Here is a 20,638-nt window from a genome sequence, read left to right on the forward strand (position 1 = left end):
ATAATGTGGTTTTCTTAGATGAGGAATACTCAGTGATGGTTTTGTCAGTTCCTTCCTTGTGAAATATACAAGGTATTCATTGATGGTTTTCCAACTAAGTACTAAATAGACCTGACCCTGCTTACCTTCCAATATCCCAAAATATATATGAACATGATGTGGCCCTAAACCAAATCAGATAATTGATCTATCTACCTCAGCAATACTATTCTGAATAGCAATGGATGTCCAAACTCTGAAGAAGAGATAATTGGAGATAACAGGCTGGCAAAGCAACTAACTATGAAATTATCCCCTTCCCTTTTTAGCCCTGACACAGTCTAATGGAAATGATGCTGGAACAGCTAACTCTAGCAAGAATTCAGTAAAATCATTCATTTATTTGTTCATTCATTCCATTTATATTTTATTTCTTGCATTTGTATGCTGCTTTTCTCTCAGAGTGGGGCCCAAAGCGGTTTCCAAAACAGTTAAAAGCATTCATGGTAAAAAAAAAATAATTAATGGCACATACAATAGTATAGTAGTAAAAGATAAATAAAATATCCCAATAAAAAGCTCTGCTGTTTGTACATGAAAAGCCTGCTGAAATAAAAAATACATTTGACTGCCAACAAAAGGAGAGCAAGGAGCAGTCCTCCCAAAGAAGGGTATTTTAGATGGTGGGAGTAGTCATTGAGAAGGTTTTTTTCTCTTGGGTCCTCACCAATTCAGGTTGAAGGACTGGGTGAAAGCCTTGTTCTTTAGGGAAATACAGTCTTTCAGATAGTCAAGCCCACCAGGGTTCTCTGTGCAGCAGCACGCAAGACCTGGGAGATGGGGAGGTGGAGTTTCAGTGGTCTATCGTGATTCCATCCCCCTGACTAGGTTCCCCATCCCACAGTCAATAGCGTTCAGGTTTATTTAGCTAAAGGTGATCTCAAGATTAGCCTTGGAGTCTCAGTGGCTAATAGTGCTGGAGGTTTCAACATCCATGCTGACACTGCCCTGTTAGAAGTGGCTCAGGACTTCATGGTCTCCAAGACAACCATGGGTCTGTCCCAAATGGTATCTTGCCCTATCCATGCTGCTGGACACAACTTTGAACCTTGCTTTCTGTGTAGGATGGGATGATGGTGATGATGGTGAGAAGGAACTTACTACAGTTCCATTGTCATGGACTGATCACTACCTGGTCAGGTTTAGACTCTCTGGTATTCCAAATATCCATAGGGAACCGATTAAGATGGTCCGCCCCAGGAGGATTATGGATCCAGATGGATTCCTGACAATTCTTGGGGTTTTTCCTGTCACCTTGGCAGGCAATTCTGTTGAAGCTCTGGCTGACCTCTGGAATGGGAAAATGGCCAGGGCGATGGACACAATTGCTCCTGAACATCCCCTCTCATAGAGTGGAGTCAAACCAGCCCCTTGGTTTTCCAAAGAGTTGGCAGCGATGAAGCAAATGAGACGGAGACTAGAGCAACGTTGGCGGGGAACTCAAAGTGAATCTGACTGAGCATGGGCTAGATCGTATTTGAAAGCCTACTCCATGGCAATGGGGGCAGCAGATAAATAGCTGCCAGCATTGCATCTACAAAGAACTGCCCAGCTGAGCTGTTTCAAGTGGTCAGAGGGATATTACATACTGGTCCGCAAGCAGAAATCCCTGACCATTTGGTATCGCGCTTTGAAGAATTTGTATAGCATTTTGCAGATAAAGTTGTTCAGATTCGTTCTGACTCGGATGTAGTTATTGATACAGTTCTAATGGATGTAACTTTGGCTCCTGCTTGTCCAGTGTTGATGGATATCTTTCCATTTGTGCAGCCTGAGGATGTGGACAGGATCCTTGGAAAGGTGAGAGCTAACACTTGAATTTTAGATCCTTGTCCTTCCTGGCTGATCAAACAGACCAAAGTGGAACTGGCAGAGTGGGTGAAGGGGGTGGTCAATGCCTCCTTGGAACAAGTCAAAGTTCCAACTTGCCTAAAGGAGGCAGTTGTGAGGCTTATATTTAAAAAGCCATACCTGAACCCCTCTATAATGGGTAATTACCGGCCAGTGTCCAACTCCTCTTTGTGAGAAATTGGACACTGGATGAGACAAATTATCTAGATCCTTGGAGTGTGTGATGGCCACCAAACTCCTGAGATTTCTGGATGAGACAGATTATCTAGATCCATATCAATCTGGTTTCAGGTCTGGCTATGAAACAGAGACAGCTTTAGTTGCCTTGGTGGATGACCTACATACAGAGCTAGACAGAGGAAGTGTGTCCCTGTTGGTTCTCCTGGATCTCTCAGTGGCTTTCAATACCATTGACCATGGTATCCTTCTGGGATGGGACTGGGAGACACAGTTTTACAGTAGCTCCGGTCCTTCCTAGAAGGCCATACCCAGAAGGTGGTGCTGGGAGATTCCTGTCTGAACCCCTGTTGGGTTCCTCAAGGTTCCATTTTGTCCCCCATGCTGTTCAACATATACATGAAACTGCTGGGAGAGGTTATCCAGAGTTTGGAGTTCAGTGCCATTTATATGCAGATGACACCTAAATCTACTATTCCTTTCCACCTAAAGCCAAGGAAGATGTCCTGATCCTAAACCAGTGAATGAATGAATGGTTTATTGCACCAGTCATAGGCCATAACATCAAATAATATACAACCTTTAAAAGTACAATAAGCACTTTCCAATATAAATATTAAAACTTATTCCATATACTGGCTCTATAAAATTATAGTAGAGGAATATAAATAAACATAATAATAATAATATAGTTTTCATACCTGAGTTCACTAACTGCTGTTCCATGACCCCACAACCCAAGACCTCCAACCATTTGCCTTGGAAGTTGATCTCCATCTCAAAAGAAGGGTGCGTAAATGGAAAGTAGCAGTCCACCCATCGAATCTCAAGCTCTGGTCATTGTGTGGAAAACAAAGACAAAAACAAAAAAGCAGATGATTTAAAGCCTTATTGCTCCCACTCCATCAGTAAAGTAAAATTTGCCCTTTGGTGAATAACATCAATAGTAGCAATCCATAAAAAAATAAGGAACAAACAAGATAACCTTCAATAGCTTATGTCAGTGTGTGTTTGTGTGTCCTTTGAGGTATTTACAGAGATGATGAGGCTGTGGATGGGACAGCCATGTCTTCTCTAACATAAAAATTACTTTGTGCTATTCAACACATCCCTCCCTTTAAAACCAAATTAACCACTTGTCAAACTCCAGCAAACACCTGACATGGCAAGGAAATGAGCCAAAATCATGGGCTAAGCAGGTAATTTTGTTATGCCCAGTAACTGGAAATGACTAACGGCTCCCTAGAGGTCTAACTAAATCTTTATTATTTTACAATTCTTTTTTAGCTATTACCTTAATGACCACTTTTTGCAAATAAATCTTCATAGCATTTTGCACTATTGCAGTAACCCACTTTAAACACAAAGCTATTCTCCCTTGATTTGTGCCTCCGTATGAATATTTCATAGAGCTGTATAATGAATAAAAACTATATATATATATATAGTTCTGATATGTTTCTAATATATACAGCGACAAGCTCCATTAACCAAATGGCATGGGGAGAGGTTGAATAAATAGATGATCTGAAAAGCAAAGTAAGTAAGCCACAGGTAGAACTATGTGCCTCTGCTTTCAAAGACCAATTTTCACTCAAATCAATAGTTCTCAGAAAGCTAGGGCAAGGAAGAGATGACAAGATGGTGGGCACAGTTGCTTAAAGGCCAGTTTACTCAGAAGAAAGCAAATATTTTCCAAATTAAGTACAGAAACTGATATTGACAGGGGTCCCTAAACAAGCAGGCACTTAGGTTCCCCTGGATTTGCAGCCACAGACAAGAGTGGTAACTGTGATATGCAAGCTTCCACTGTGCCTCTCTGCTCTTCCTCCTGCCTCTGTGCTTCCTAAATCAAACATGTTATGCTAAGTCCTTGCAGGACCAAGTATGTGTGTGTGAAGAAAAACCTTATTGTGCTTAATTATCATGTACAGCTGGAAATGTAGATTAACCAGCAAGCTTGGATGTGGCCCAAGGGGCTATAACTGTTTGAAGTTTTTAGAATACATTCTGGAGTACCAGCACTGGAGTTCCAGCAGGAGATGCTGAAGGAGAGATCCCAGAGAACCTTTTCTCTGAGGAGACCTATGCTACAAGGCTTTACTCTTGGGAGCAGTTTGGAGAACCTACTCTGAAGGAGGTTATGGTGAAATATTTACCCAAGGTTTATTTTGATCTCTCATTTGCTGTAAGATGAAAATGCCTTATTTTGTGTTTCTTACAAAGACTGAAAGTTTGTTGTATTGCTTGATTTTTGTATGCAACACTGCTAGTTTATGTTTTCATCTCTGCTGAGTAAAGAGTAAAGACTGTTCACTTTTACTATGTGAGTCTTTTGCATCTGGGCTTTGGGCGCTGGGATTCTGGGCAAAACACATCGCTGCGTAACAAAACACACTGGATCACTGTCTTTCAGCCAAGAACTCTCAGTGGTTCATGTTTATTATTATTACAGATAATTTACAGCTACTTATGCTCAGATATTCATGGCAGAAGAGAGACCATTAGAGAAAGATCAACCACATGGTTGCCACTTATAAATCATAGCTTATCAGGTCACCTCTGTTGCCACCCATGGATGTGACATCTGGGCTGGTCAGTTGCCTGGCTGGATATGACATTCCTGGTCTGTCCTCTCTAGGTCCTAAGTGATATTAACTCTTCAGTTACCTATGCTACTAGCCACATGTCTTGGGAATGATTTTTTCCTAGCATATACATAGCTCCACCAATCAATTAATAGATATAACAACATATCTATAGAGTTACCAAGACAGCTTTTGACTCAAATGAATCCTACTGTAGTGCTGTGTGACATAGAATTTAATTTTTTAATATTTTTTAAAACTATTTAACTTAGCTTATTTCTGACAGACCATTCTCCAACATACAGAGGATGTTATGCCTTCTGAGGCTAAAACTGTGTTGGCACTGTGTAGCAGGGTATTATGTGAATATAGCTGATAGAGCATACCTTAAAATGTGGGTGCTCCCCGGGCCACCTCTGCCACTATGCCTGTGGACATTTTGCTCCAACAGCCTCCATATAGGTCAATTATATTTATGTCAGTCTTATTCTAAGTGGCATGCATCACCCCCCCCCCCCACCCTAACTTTATTCCCTGTAGGATGGGTTAAGCCAAGATATAGTGAGCTCTATCACTGAATCGAGAATTTGAAGCTGGGTTCTTCTACTTCTATTCAAAAACTTTAACTGTTTCATCTTGTAGCAAAGAAAAAATCAAAATGGGATGACAAATGTTAGGAATGTGCTTGATACAGAAACGTAGCTATTTAAAGATGCATTAACAGAAAATCTGTAAGCATTATAATTGTCTCATCCAACGCTGACTTGGATAATTGGGCTTAGAGAAACTCCTGTTATGTTCACCTTACTCAAAATGTCTAGCCCAGTGTATATGTACAGTGTAAAGATTATTAACAGTGCACTCAGGAACACACTATACATATACTGCTAAAGCTCTTACTATCAGGATGAACAGCTCTAAGATAATGCACTGTTTTTAAATCACGGAATTAAATCAATTTATGTTCCATTTTGAAATACATTTTAAATTACTTCTGGGGCCTCATCTAAGCCCAAATGCAACTCATGCTTTTCGGAATAAATACAATTTCTGATGACTTGCACATTCTGATTTTCAGTAGAAAGAGGGCATACAGGGTTCGCCTGCCTTATTTACAAAGCTAATAGCATTTTGGGGAAGATTCCAGGAATGCTACTAGCCTAAGAAACACCATGTATACTGTAAGTATCTTGTTTTTCAGGAAGGAAAGACAGACAATTTAGCCATCAATTGAGTAGCAGAGTAAAGTGGATCAAGGAAAAATAGGAAGTCATATAACTGGACAGGACTAAATACAGTACTTTTGTTCACCGTGCCCATGCTTCATTAACTAATACACATATGTAATGTCATCTCAAAAGTAGCAGTGACCAAGTTTTGAAAGCTACTTGTGATCCTGTAATTATTTTGCAAAATATTTAGACATAGACACATAAAGCAGTATCTTTTGAATGGGAAACAGCATTTTCTGCATGGAAAAGAAAATTTCTATGAAGAAATATTCATACTTGAGCAAGAAGAAGCTATAATTAGCCATTGTTTTTGTGCCAAAGATGTGTATATGGACATTTTCTGCAGAAAAGCATAATTATCTGCAGAGGAAATCATTGAATTGGAAAAGGCCCCAAGGGTCATCTAGTTCAACCACCAGTTACGTATGAATATAAAGCACACCTGAAAGATGGTAATATTGTCTGTATGGAAAACAATACTTCTATTTAGAAATGTTAATTCCCACAGAGAAAATGCTGTTTTCTGTGAAGAAAATACTGTTATTTATGGAAATCAACCATTGTGAATTTTACACAAAACAAATCTGCAATTGTCACTTTTTTCTGAGGGAAAAACAACATTTCCTGTACACAAATTAACATTTCTGCATTGAAGTATTATTTTCCATGCATTTCCTGCACAGAAAATGCTATTTTGTACAAAAACAAACACAAATTTTGCACAGAATCAGGACTGAAATACAAAACTTCACATAAGGATTCTTCTTGCAAGAGTTTCTTGACACTTGAAAAACATGTTTTCCTACCACTTTTGGATATTATAAAATATTATTTCTACTCTATCCCAGTACACAGAGTGACATTAATGCAAGGCACTTTTTATATTGTATAGAGTTACAACGATTACTCAATATGGTTGAAAATACCTCAAAGTTTTTCGGTGAACTTTCCCAAGAAAGCTGATAAGTGTTTACATATATATTATAGAAATTAGAAGGAGGCATTCTTATGTGACACAAAAGTAGTGGAATAAAAAGACCCAAGGAACCCAATAGGTACTTTCAGATTAACTTTGAAGAAAAAAAATCCAGCATTAGCATTAGTCTGACATTGTCATTGGTTTCGTCTGAAGCCTACAGTGACCTGAGTTGATTGTACAAAGAAGTGATAAACATTCATCAAGTCCAGATAGGAAAATGATTAACATTAAAAATAAAGTGTTGTTAAACATCTTATTATTTGTGTAGGAATTTTAATTCCAATGTTCTTGGCACAATTCTCCACTAAAAACATACCTTTTTAACAATTCTAAAACCTGCCAACATCTTGCATGAATTCTAGTGCTGCCAACATTTAAGAAATAATTATGCCTAAAATTTAAGACAAAATTGTGTCTTAAATGAAGACACCAATAAAGGTCCCATAGAAATGTGAGTATAAGAATAACCCTATTTGAACCTGGAGTAAAGTTAATCCAGTTTGGAATTCCATTCTCCTTCCAATAGCTGTTGTTGCACTCTCGTCTGGAATCACCTCTGCACCACACAAGAGTCCAGGATACTAACTAAACAGTTTAGTGAAAAAGCAAATATAAAAAAGCAAAAGTAAAAAAAAAAAACATTATCAAAAACAATGTCAAACAAATAGAAGAAAAGGCTATTAAAAGGCAATAGTCCATACATGAGCGTTCTGTTCCAAAGAGACAAGGTACATGGAAAAATCAGGAATCATGGCATAAGCCTAAAACCAAAACCAGGAACACAAGGTCTTCTTTCAAACCATGAATCCATGAACATGAGCATAAAACTTTCCAAATGTACTGTAACATAGAGTTGACTGTGGAACAGGACCTAGGTATACATGGTAATGCAGCGATGCCTAATCTAACTCTACGGACCACAAAGCCATGAAGTCATGCCTTTGACATCTGCTCTGTTGCTTCAAGGATTTCTCACCCTACTGTTTTTCACAAATTTGCTGAGACCTCCGTAATTTGACTCCCTCCTCCTGAAGATTGAGTCTCAATCTCATACTAATTGCAGGTGTGTTCTCAGGGGAAGCTTCTCACCCTTCCAACTCCTTATCTTGCATTGCTAAGGAACGACTAGGGGGAAAGTTCATCCTATCATCGGAGGCCACCGCATCTCCCTGTCTGCTCTGTTCTGAAGCTGTTTCACTCTCAGTCCCATTCTCCCAGACAGAATCCTGATCTAAAAATCCCCTAATTTTTCACACTGGAAAGCCCATCAGTGCCCTCATCCTCAACTTTTTGCTGAACCACAATCCCCTCATCAGCAGCCTCTGGCTGAATTGCCCCTTACCAGGCAGCCTCCAAATGTGCCAGCATATAATTCCCATTATTCCAATCACCATAAAACTAGACAGCTGACTTAGATGATGGAACTGTGGGCCATAGAACTGGAGGAGTCCTGTTTTTTGTTGGGTTTGTTGTTGTTGTTTTCAATAGGTATCTATATTCCAGAAGCAGAGCATGGTGGTGATGCACAACTTTTCTTATGGATTACCAGCTTCTGATGAACACTCAAGATATTTTTCCTTTAAATATCAAACCTTCATTTAACTATCTATTGTCACTATTCTGCCATTCCTTGTTAATTATTTTAATATAGTTTGTTAGCTGTTCTGAGTTTATTCCAATAAAAAAGTGAGATAAATAAAATAAAAGACCTATCAATCTACCCATCACTTTATTTAGATTCCACCTATCTCCCAGACTAGGAAAGAAGGCAGCTTACAAAAGTTATTAAAAACACACATAGTGAAAAACATATAAAATAAAGGTTAAAACCATATTAAATAACAGGATTAAAACTTTCTTTACTTTAGAACAAAGATTAAAAACAGCACAGCACCATAAAATCCATTTTTTAAACATTCATTTCCAGTCTCACATTAATTTATATACAACCACCGAAGCAACTGGCAATAACCAGAACGAATTGTAGCACTATGATATCAGGTTTCAAAACATATTTATGTACCCGATGAAGGACTACCTTTTGGGGGTTCTTTTTTTATTATACAGCAAATAATAATATAATCCCATGGGGAAGACAACTGTATTATTCCTAATACTGGTGAATGCTGCTTCCATTAACTTTCACCATTTAATGTTTTTACTAGGGCTGATGAGAGTTATAATCCACAACATCATAAGGATCATGAGTTCCCATTCTGCAATACACAGGGAATGCAATCTTGTGGAGTGAAAAGGGATCATTCCTAAATCTTTATGCATCAATTAGTGAGGAGGAGATATTTGAGAAAAATCCTGTGAACCTCTGCCTTCATGCTCAGTGGGCTATGGGAAGATGTACTATCAGAAGGTGGCAGATAAGCAGTTCTTATTTGGCATAAGAACCATATTTACTCAAGTCTAATGCACACATTTTGGCTAAATTACTTTGCCAAAATGAGATGTTGTCATTTCTACTGCTTACTGGGAGTGTCCGGAAAATGCAAATAGGTTGCAATAGTATTAGCAAGACCACAGAATAGGTTTGTAGAGCACCTACCATCACCAAAGAGATGAACCACCAGTTTTGTCAGCGTCCTTTTCAAACTATGTTCCACGAGCTTGACCGCCTCCATGGTGTGCATCTCTTGCTTCTGTGATGTACGGAGGCCTTGTTCAAACAAGCAAAAACCTTCTCCACCCTTGATGTTGTTGAACAGCTGTTCAAAGACAAAATAACATCAAATACACTTGGCATTTATATCTATTTAAAAAAACCTTTTTGAATATTGAAAGCACTCCATATGCACACTTTCAATTTTCCTTGCAAATAGTACCTTTCAAATAGCTGTAACTTTCTTTAGATATTTTAAAGCACTTCAGTTGAATTCCATTTATACTGAACAAATTATTTTGGGTTTTTTTTTTAGAAAGTAGAAAAAGAAATCATTTCCCTAATATTGGGAGAATAAGAAATGATTATTTGCCTGAAGTCACCTTAGCAATTTCTGATGGAAAATTTTGAACTAGAAATCCCTAGCTCATAGTTCACACTGGGTTGCTGTGAGTTTTCTGGGCTGTGTGGCCATGTTCCATAAGCATTTTCTCCTAATGTTTCACCTGCATCTATGGCAGACATCCCCACAGGTTGTGAGGTATGCTGGAAACTATGCAAGTGGGGTTTATATACCTGTGGAATGTTAAGGGTGGGAGGAAGAACTCTTGTCTGTTTGAGGCAGTTGTGAACGTTTCAATTGGCCACCTGATTAGCATTGATTAGCCTTTCAGTTTCAAGGTCTTGCTGTTTACTGCCTGGGGGAATCCTTTGTTGGGAGATGTTAGCTGGCCCTGATTGATTCATGGCTGGAATTCCTTTGTTTTCTGAATGTTGTTCTTTATTCATTCTCCTGATTTTAGAGTTTTTTAAAATATAGTAGACATATTTTGTTCATTTTCATGGTTTGCTCCTTTCTGTTGAAATTATCCACATGCTTGTTCATAGTTTACACTGTTGGTAAATATCTTTCATTAGTTATTATCATAGTCTTCCACAATCTGTTTTGCAGGGACAATCCCAAACAATCCCCACTAGTACCACTTTTTAGCTGCTAGTAAAATGTCTCAGGATATCTCTGATCTTCCCACTTTCCCCATTTGTCCTAAGCTAACTTCAATTGCTGCAAAAAAATAAAAGTAGTTTGCACTCAGTTATCTCAGCAGGGAGGAGAGGATTATGGAGTGTTTTTTTTTTTTTTTGCATCCAATTAACTTAGTAGGCTCAGGCAAACACAAACTGCTTCATATTCTTCTTGTCTGTGTTATTCCTCATCAATAATACTTTTTATCTCAACTAGACTCTTTCTTAGCCACATGTGTGCCATTCTTCATCTGTGAAATGTTAGAAGGTATGTTTTCATGGGACTACTAATCAAGGTGAAAGAAAAAAGTGCAAAAGCTGGATAGCAGTTAAACTTTTTTTTAAAAAAAAACAAAGATTCTGGCAACCGGACTGATTGTTAACTGGCAAATAGAGGGAGAAAATGCGGAGGCAGTGACAGACTTTGTATTTCTAGGTGCAAAGATTCCTGCAGACACAGACTGCAGCCAGGAAATCAGAAGACGTTTACTTCTTGGGAGGAGAGCAATGGCCAATCTCAATAAAATAGTGAAGGGTACAGACATCACACTGGCAACAAAGATCTCCATAGTTAAATATTCCCTGTAGTAACCTACGGATGTGAGAGCTGGACCTTAGGGAAGGCTGAGCGAAGGAAGATAGATGTTTTGAACTGTGGTGTTGGAGGAAAAAATTGTGAGTGCCTTGGACCATGAGAAGATCTACAGGTGCATAAAGAGTCCATACTTCACGAAATAAAGCCTGACTGTTCATTGGAGGGAAGGATTTTATAGACAAAGATGATGTATTTTGGCCACATAATGAGAAGACAGAAAAGCTTAAGAGAAGACAATGATGTTGGGGAAAATGGAAGGAAAAAGGAAAAGGGGCCGACCAAGGGCAAGACGGATGGATGGTATCCTTGAAGTGACTGGCTTGACTCTGAAGGAGCTTGGGGTGGTGACGGCCAACAGGGAGCTCTGCCTTGGGCTGGTCCATGAGGTCATGAAGTGTTAGAAGTGACTGAATAATAATAAATAAATAATAAATAACAACACTAGTAGAAGCATAGCATCATAGCATTGAAAGACACCTCATGGACCATCTAGTCCAGCCCCCGGACAAGAAGCAGGAAAATCACATTCAAAGCACGTCAGAGATTCTTCAGTTCTATGCTAAATATGAGTGTGATGTTAGGTTTTCCTGGCTCTCTGTAGCAGCTATATCTCACATTTAACCTTGACCAAAAATCTAAATCCAGAGCAATGATCAAGACATGAGCACTTGCAAAGGGCCACATTCCAACAAAAGTTCACTCGTGGAAGTTTCTAGATTTGCTTCTCTTCTTTTTATACACCATTGTCACCTGCATGTTAACATGCCCTCTCCATTTCATCCACAGGTGCATAAATGAGGAAGAACTGAGACTCCTAAATATATTAGTAAAGAAGAGAGGTGACGACGGAGAACACCTTGCCTAAAATAAGCACTGAGTAGATTTTGGACATCTGCCATCCAATTTTTTTCCTAATGTCTTTGAAAAGTCCCAATTCCTTTGTTTTCTTCCCACTTTTCTCTTCCTTCAGTTGCTACAAACTGAGATCAAACCACAAAAGTACTTTTCACTCCACTAACTCAGTGGGAGGAGTGGGAGTAAGCAAAGTAATGCAACCTCTCCTAACTTGTGTGTTCTTCCTCGTTAATAACTTTTGCCATCTTGACCTCACTCAGATGTTGCATGGCCCCACATGTTTTAGTTTTCATCTCTGCATTGCCAGAGGGGATGACACAATAGACGTTCTGCTGAGTGGAGTCATAGACCTCTGCCCTGAAAAATCCTATTCTGAGAGCACCACTGACCTGAAGCAAGTTAACAATGAGGTCACTATTAATGACTTCTGGAACAGCCTCTGATTGAGAATCTGCCTAGATTGCCTTATTCCAGAAGTCTTCCACTTTTAAGATTACCCTCTTTAAATACAACTTTGCAACATTTTTTGATTTAATCAACATTTTCCAGCCCCATCAATTGCACCACCTGTTCCTGCTCCTATCTCTACATTCATCCAGTATACCTTAACAGAACCTATGCATATGCAAGCTATGCGTACTTAAGTGCACAACTGGGAAATCTGGAGCAAAGAAAGAAAAAAATAAAATCAGAAAAAAGGGAGTATTCCCAGTTTCCAATGCATAATTTACATAAACGTTTGCAGAACTTTTACTGAACAAGATCTAAAGATGGGAATAAGGATAGTCAGTGTGACACAAAAATCCTCTGATGCACATCCAGTCAAGCAATTTCAGAGTCTCCACACTGAGCTTGCCGAATATTCTGGCTAAAATGTCATGCAGCAAACAGGCAAGTGGTAGAAGTTCTCAATTCAAGAAATGACCGAAGTTGCATATTCTGCAACCAGCTGAGGGATAAATTGGTTGGCATAATGGAAAGAAACCTTTTCCATTATGTTTATTGGACTGTATATCTATGTTCCAGCCTTAGTGAGTTAAATCATGAAAGTAATTTTCACTTAAGTGGGCTAAATCAGTATCTGTAAGAGCAGGCGTTCTACTGCTACATTTTAGTTTCATGAAATCCCAAGGTAAACCGTAGGTGCTAAGAGGCCAGAGTCCATAACTTAAAATACTTACCAGAACATCTGCTGCCACCACAACTATGTCTGGATCACCCACTCTTAATGGTTCAGTCATTATGGCCGCTCTTTTATGCTGGTGCGTGCACACACCCATACATGTTGCCCTCTACCTTCATGAATTTGGTTTTTGCATATTTCATTATTCATGGGTTTGATTAAAATGTTATCTCTGGGAATCTCTAGATCTTCCAGTGAAATTCTAGGGTCAACTTTGGTAAGTGGACCATTGAGTCATGCTGGAGAACCTAGTCCTAGAGAGATGTTCTTGCAACTAAAAAATTGCATTTTTTAAAAACTTTTGCAGGGTTCCTGTGCCAGTAATGCCAATTATTGTGGATGGCTGACTACAAACACACACCTCCAAGTTGACACCCTCCCCTTCATGGACGAAGAAGGAAAGAAAAACAATAGCAGTGAAGTCTGGAGTTGCTGCCCCCATGTTCCTCAGTCTCCTTACTTCCATAGCAGGGATGGAGAGGGGCAGCGAGGAGTGGTACCCAGTGTCCCTCACTGACTGGAGGCCCATACCCATTGCAGTCTGTCTACATATCTGATTGGGTCTTACGAAAAGCTCCTACAGATATTTGGGAATAGCATGAGTTCAGGGAAGTTAGAATGCAGCAAACAGAGATCTCTAAACATGAGTAATGAATATTAATAGAAAAAAATCTCAAAATCCTGTCTGAAAGGCCTGTATAAAAGGTCTTGGTAATAACCAATTTATCAGTTATCCAGGCCATAACATTTCCAATTTCTGTGTGTAGGAAGAGAATCAACTAATGTAGTGCTGATCAAGAGTTTAATTAATAACATGAACTGTTAGACCAGTAGTTCCCAACCTGTGGTTCATGGACCACCAGTGGTCCCCAAGAAACAAAACATGGTCTGCGGCCTCACTGTTACTACACATTTGCAACAAGACCAACTGGTCTCGTGAAACCCTCTCATAGTGCTGAGGTAACAGGGATGTCTGGAGGAGAGAGGCTGATTACGCACAACAACAAGCCTCCTCCTCCCTCCCCCTGAGCAGAGCCATTCTCTGTAGCACCTGGAAGTGGGGGCGCCTTGGTGTCTTCATTTTTAGGTCTGTTCCTGGGGTTATTTAGGGTGCTGATTCAGAAAATTGCATTGGATAGACCATATCAGCTCTAGATTATTAAATACGGTTTCTGTGGATGAGCAGATGGCGACTACTGGATGGCATACATTCTGTATCAGAAACTAGAGCTTATATCCAATCCAGTTTTCTGAATCAGCACCCCAAATAACCAAATCAAGTCTAAAGTTGACCAAAAATTGATTTGTAACTCTTTTGGTACTAATGTTGGAGAGTGACCCTGGTCAAAGTGGTCCCTGGTCAAAAAAAGGTTGGGAACCACTTGCTAAACAAACAAATTAAATGATCATTCTTAAATTAAGGTAAATAAATATGTGCTAACCAATGTTTTTATAAGATTGATAGCCACCATGGTACCATTTGGCTGGACATATCTTGTTTATATATTTGGGGTATGAATGTAGTTTACCTTGGCTGCAGTGTGTTTCTATTCTACATCTTCCCTGATTTTAGTTACTGGATGTCTCTCAGAAAAAAATATTTGCTTTCTTCCCATTTTTTTTTTACAAAAATAGCCAAAGGGCTGGTGTTTGCAATTATGCCAATCACGTTTTACATAAGGAAGAATTCATGCTCTAAATCCACTTAGCCCAAACCCAAACATTTTTGCAAATACACCACAACCTCTATCCTGATGGATTAACAATGACACTAATGCGGAACCTGTGCATCAACAGGAATGCTTCCTGCCATCACACTCACTCTTTGACACAATAAAACTTGTAAGATCACACCCTAGTCCCCACACTGTCACTCAACGAGCAGATACTCAAGTCGATGTGTTAATAATAGAGTACCCAGTGCAGCGTATTGCTGGGACTCTTAGTTTTAAAAGAAAACAACACAAATTATTTTAGACAGCAACTCACAGCTGTGTAATCATTGCATCTTTTCGTCCACAAGCCACTGAGTTCAGAATGCTGTATCTCTTTGGATTATGTGAATCCAGACGGAACATGGACAGCAAAAGAAACAGAGAAAGTGCATAGACCTTTTAAAAATGTTATTAACCCCCTGGTTAATATATGCATGGCTTTTTGACTGCACACCTCTTTATATTTTATTGCACTGAAATACAAATGATTTCTTGCCTGGTTAGGTGGTCTGCATGAAAACACTTAAGGAAACAGAAAAGCTCAGCAACCTCAGACAACACCAACCAAAACAAAACCATTAAACAAGGGGATAGACCAGAATGTGATCTCCCTGAAGTTATACTGAAATAGCCAATATTTCTTGTCACTAGTTTCTGGCTAATAGGATGACTGAGGGAGGCCCTCAAATAGTATTATTAATATTATTATTATATCCTCTGAAACATCTGAACATAAGGAAGAAACTCCTGATCATAAGAGATGTTGTTCAACAGTGGAACTCACTGTCTCATAGTGTGATTGAAGTTCCTTCCTTGGAGGCTTTTTTTATAAAGGCTGGATTGCGATCTGTCAAGAATATTTTGATTGTGCTTTTCCTGCATGGCAGGGGGTTGGACTAGATGGCCCGTGCGGTCTCTTCCAACTCTATGATTGTAGACAACATATCACACAGTAGGTTCTAGTTTTGTTTTAAAGGAAAATTCTAGTTCGCAGCAAACAACGTTCTGTGGATTCAGATATTGTGGAAAATTATAATCAACTAGGGAGTCAATGTGAGAATGGATACATAGGGGAAGGGAGAAGAGCCTGAATGGTCAAGAGTCCATGGGAAAGTTTCGCCAGCTGAATTTGTACATGTAGGTGCACGTAAAAAATAATTTGCAATCTACAAAGGCTGGCAAACCTCAATGATTTGGACAAACATTTGGGAATTTCAATACCTGACAACTTTCTAGCATCAGAAAGATTAATATGGGGGTAGAAGGCTCTTTTGACCAGAGTAATGAATTGAGTTTGAGAGCCTACCTTCTAGTAGTGAGAGAGGCAAAAAAGTGGGACCCAAAAACGTGGTTATGGAAGCACGACTAATCAAATTTAAATGATGGAGGATTAAAAGTCAACTCTTTGACTGTTTTATTAAGAAGGGTCCATTTGTAATCTTATAAATCTTAGTACATGCTTTAACTGTTATATACTTGCCTATTGGGGATGCCCTCCTGAATTTTATTAATATGTTATGGTGTTTATATATTTTAATTATTGTGTGAGCTTATTGTTTGATTCGGTTGGTATGTTTATCATTATCTATATTGTGTTTTCTCTGTTGTAAGCTGCCCCAAGTTCTTTTGGGGAGAGGGGGGATATAAATTAAGCTATCATCATCATCATCATCATCATCATCATCATCATCATCATCATATTTTAGCTTCAAACCCTTGTTGCCAATGACTAAGCCCAATTGAGAAGTTTTTTAATTTTCTCTAAATGGGAAAAATATGTAAGAAGTTGGGAAATCCTCAACTGACAGTGTCACAAGGAAAGAGTCATATGTAGTCTATTCCCAGAGTTTGAAACAGCTGTAGTGGGAGCCACAAATCCTGAGGTTTCCCATCCTGATATTAAGAGTATACATTTAGACTGTCTCACTTTGGGAGGGAGAGTCCAAATTAATCCTCTTGCATCCCATTTTTCAGATGCTTTTAAAATAACCCAGTTACTTTCTGAGCCTCTCTGTACTCAACTTACTTCAAATGGAGTTCAAAATGCAGTTAGTTTTCACTCAGTTAGCTCTGCAATAGGACACAGAGACAGAATCTTGCCCTTATTAATAGGATTAGGGAAAAGCAAACTTCTGTAACCTCTCTTCCTTGTGTGCTCTTCTTCATTTACAACTTTTGAAATTTCAACTTCACTCCATAGTTGCTTGCCCACACAGTTAGGTTTTCATCTGTGAAATGTTAGATGGTATAGAAGCCATGTATTTCCATATAGGGAAATACTCCGCATTCTCCTCTCCCTTCTATCTAAAATCCTTTTCCAACCTTCATGTGTTCTTTATTTTTAAATCCCTGCCAAAAGTTTGCATTGTTAGTTTCTTGGGGGCCATTCACACCAAACAATTATAGCACTATTGTTCTACTGTGTCTTCAATTCGTTTCAATATATGGCGACTCAAAAGCAACCCTATCATGGGGTTTTCTTGGCATTAATTGTTCAGAGAGGGTTTGTGTTTGCCTTTCTCTGAGGCTAAGAGGATGTGAATTGTCTAACATCACCCAGTGGGTTTTCCATCACTAAACATAGACTCAAACCCTGGTCTCCAGAGTCTGAGGGCAACACTCAAACTACACTACCACAGTGACTATTTATTCCACGTTAGTTGCCAAAATAAGATCTTTGAGATTTTGGGATTTGTCATTTGGCAAGTTTAGAAACTCTCTGGATAAGAATTCTAAAAACCCGTTCCTAAACTGCAAATCCTAGAATCCCATAGGATGGAACTACAGCAGTTAAAGTGGAATCATCATACTTTAATGGGGTAGTGTAAAGGGGACCTAGAGACATCTTTTCATAAGCTGCAGTACTGGGAAAATGTACACATCAATATGTGAATCTTAAACATCCTTATCACATTGAAACCTTTGCCACTTAAGACATTACACAGTATTTTTCTCTGAATAATCTGATGCTAAATACAACTGGAAACAAGAACCTGAATTAGCTGAAATACTCTCCCTCCTCCCCTAAGACAAGCTTCCAAAATAGGTTACAAAAGCTTAGCCTCATCTGAAAAAGGCTCCAAGCTGTCCACAGTATGTATGTTTCCATTACTGCTAATTAAATTACACTTTTGTGATACATGCTTTATGGATTTGCATGAGCTCCCTCTAGTGGAGAGCAGGTTAAATTTAAAGCAGGACTTTTAAGAAAGTATGCTTTCTGCATAAAGTTTTAGGCACAGATTTGTAGTTGTGTGCCTTCAAGCTGTTTCTGACTTAAGTGACCATAAGGCACATGTGTCAAACACAAGGCCCGTCGGCCAAATCCAGACCGCTACATCATTTTATGTGGCCAACAAGGCTTCCAAAGTCCAGGTCAACTTAGTTATGTTGTTGTTGTTTATTCATTCAGTTGCTTCCGACTCTTCGTGACCTCATGGATCAGCCCATGGCCGTCACCACCTCCAGCTCCTTCAGAGTCAAGCAGGTCACTTCAAGGATACCATCCATCCATCTTGCTCTTGGTCGGCCCCTCTTCCTTTTTCCTTCCATTTTCCCAAGCATCATTATCTTCTCTAAGCTTCCCTGTCTTCTCATTATGTGGCCAAAGTACTTCGTCTTTGCCTCTATTATCCTTCCCTCCAATGAGCAGTCGGACTTTATTTCCTGAAGTATGGACTGGCTGGATCTTCTTGCAATCCAAGGAACTCTCAGAATTTTCCTCCAACACCACACTTCAAAAGCATCTATCTTAATGAAGACTAGCATCTATGCTCAGTCTTCCTTATGGTCCAGCTCTCACATCTGTAAGTTACTACGGGGAATACCACTGCTTTAACTATGTGGATCTTTGTTGCCAGTATGATGTCTCTATTCTTCACTATTTTATCAAGATTGGTCATTGCTCTTCTCCCAACATAGTTATATATTACAGTAAAGGTTTCCCCTTGACATTAAGTGTAGTTGTGTCTGACTCTGGGGGGTGGTGCTCATTTCCATTTCTCAACCAAAGAGTCAGAGTTGTCCATAGGTCATGTGGCCAGTTGCCAGTGTCAGAATATAATGGTTTCTGGTGTGAAAATCGCTTATAGTTTAAACTGTATGGTTTCACAAATGTATGGGTTAAAACAATAGAGATGTGTAGAATTGGTAGAGTGCAGAGTTTCCTATGCAAACCAGAAAAGAAGATCTGCAATGTGTTCTGTGCAGTGTGCTGAGATGTGAATGGACATGACCAGAGAATGTAGTGCACACATTTTGTAAATAAAGATAAAATGTCACTTTCGTTGAAAGCTGAATTGATGAGTCCGATGTTTTTCCAACTTCGTGCCTTCAAGAAGTTCCTTGCAAGGTTGAAGCAGCTGAGATAAGAACGGTGATTTATCTCAGAGGGTTATGCCTTTGCCTTCATCTGAGAGAGCATGACTTGCTCAAGGTCACCTAGCAGGTTTTCCATAGCTGAATGGGGATTCAAATCTGGGTTTACGGAGCTCTCTAGTAAATAATGCCAGTGTTTGAAGGGCTGTGTAAATGCAATTTGAGAAACAATAGGAGCCTGAGGAAAAAGGGGGAAAGTGGAAGGAAGGAAGATAAGCTGGGATATTTAAAAGACAGCTGAAAAAGTGAGCCAATGGAGAATTAATCTTATTAGGACAGCTGGAGGATACAGAACCTTCAGTGTATTGCTGGAAGAACTAACTCTTCTGGCCAAAATGAAATGGTACTTCTCAGAAGGCAAAAACAAAATAAAAGAAGAAGCAGAGTTGGTATATGTTCAGTAAGAATCTTCCATTTCTTGTTTAAAAGGAAACACATGGAACTTTCCAGACCACTATGTTTCTATATCAGTTCTTTTTCTAAAAAATCTGCTTTCCACCAGGAAGCCACCTTGGATCGCATCCTGGGAAAAAGGCAGAGTATAGTTTCAATAATTACAGATATTTAAAATTGCTTTATTCTGACATCTAGCCTTTCCAAAATGGAGCTAATTTATGTTCTAAAAGGTTCTCCGTGAATGCTCAGACGTATTAATCTTGAACACAAAAATGTCTCTACCAGTAGTTATGGAATCACTGGAGAAAGAGATGAAAAACACAGATTAATGTATACAGGGGTTTTTTTTTCATGTCAGGAGTGACTTCAGAAACTGCAAGTCGCTTCTGGTTGAGAGAATTGGCCGTCTCTACAACATTGCCCAGGGGATGCCTGGATGTTTTGTTTTGTTTTTGGATGTTTTACCATCCTTGTAGGAGGCTTATATCATGTCCCTGCATGGGAAGCTGGAGCTGACAGAGGGAGCTCATCCACACTCTCCCAAGATGCGAACCTGCGACCTGTCGGTCTTCAGCCCTGCTGGCACAAGGTTTTAACTTTCCCCCCATTCTAAACTGAAAGTCTGACCCCACTGCTTCACTTTCTTGGGCCTCCCTCATTTGCACATTTCCTACCTCACCCAGGGTTTTATCATTTTATCTTGTCCATTTGGCCTTCCCATCCTACTCGATTTTATATTGTGTGAATTTGCTTTACTACTGTATTTCATTTTGTTATTGTAATTTATTTTTGATGTATTTTGTTTTGTGTTTTGTATTTTACTGTGTTGTATTGTATTTTTAGAAGGGCTTGGCCTCATGTTAGCCGCTTCGAGTCCCCTTTGGGGAGATGGTGGCGGGGTGTTAATAAAGTTTATTATTATTATTATTATTATTATTATTATTATTAACCCATTGTGCCACTCTTTTGCATACTTTCCAGGTTCTTGTTGAAATTTCATCTGTGCAATTAAAAGTG

General features: G+C 39.1%; 1 protein-coding gene across 3 annotated transcripts in view; it reads right to left on the minus strand.

The window, feature by feature from the left end:
* Positions 1-20,638, minus strand: part of FARS2 (phenylalanyl-tRNA synthetase 2, mitochondrial) — a 290,051-nt gene that overhangs the window by 185,178 nt on the left and 84,235 nt on the right. For all 3 annotated transcript variants that reach the window (XM_060774769.2, XM_060774770.2, XM_060774771.2), the window contains 2 exons: positions 9,424-9,583; positions 2,769-2,900 (listed from right to left, as the gene is read on the minus strand). In XM_060774769.2, the coding sequence (XP_060630752.2) occupies positions 2,769-2,900; positions 9,424-9,583 (292 nt within the window). The remainder of the gene's footprint in view (positions 1-2,768; positions 2,901-9,423; positions 9,584-20,638) is intronic.

Source organism: Anolis sagrei, chromosome 4 (genome assembly GCF_037176765.1).
Source record: "Anolis sagrei isolate rAnoSag1 chromosome 4, rAnoSag1.mat, whole genome shotgun sequence".
NCBI lineage: Eukaryota > Metazoa > Chordata > Lepidosauria > Squamata > Dactyloidae > Anolis > Anolis sagrei.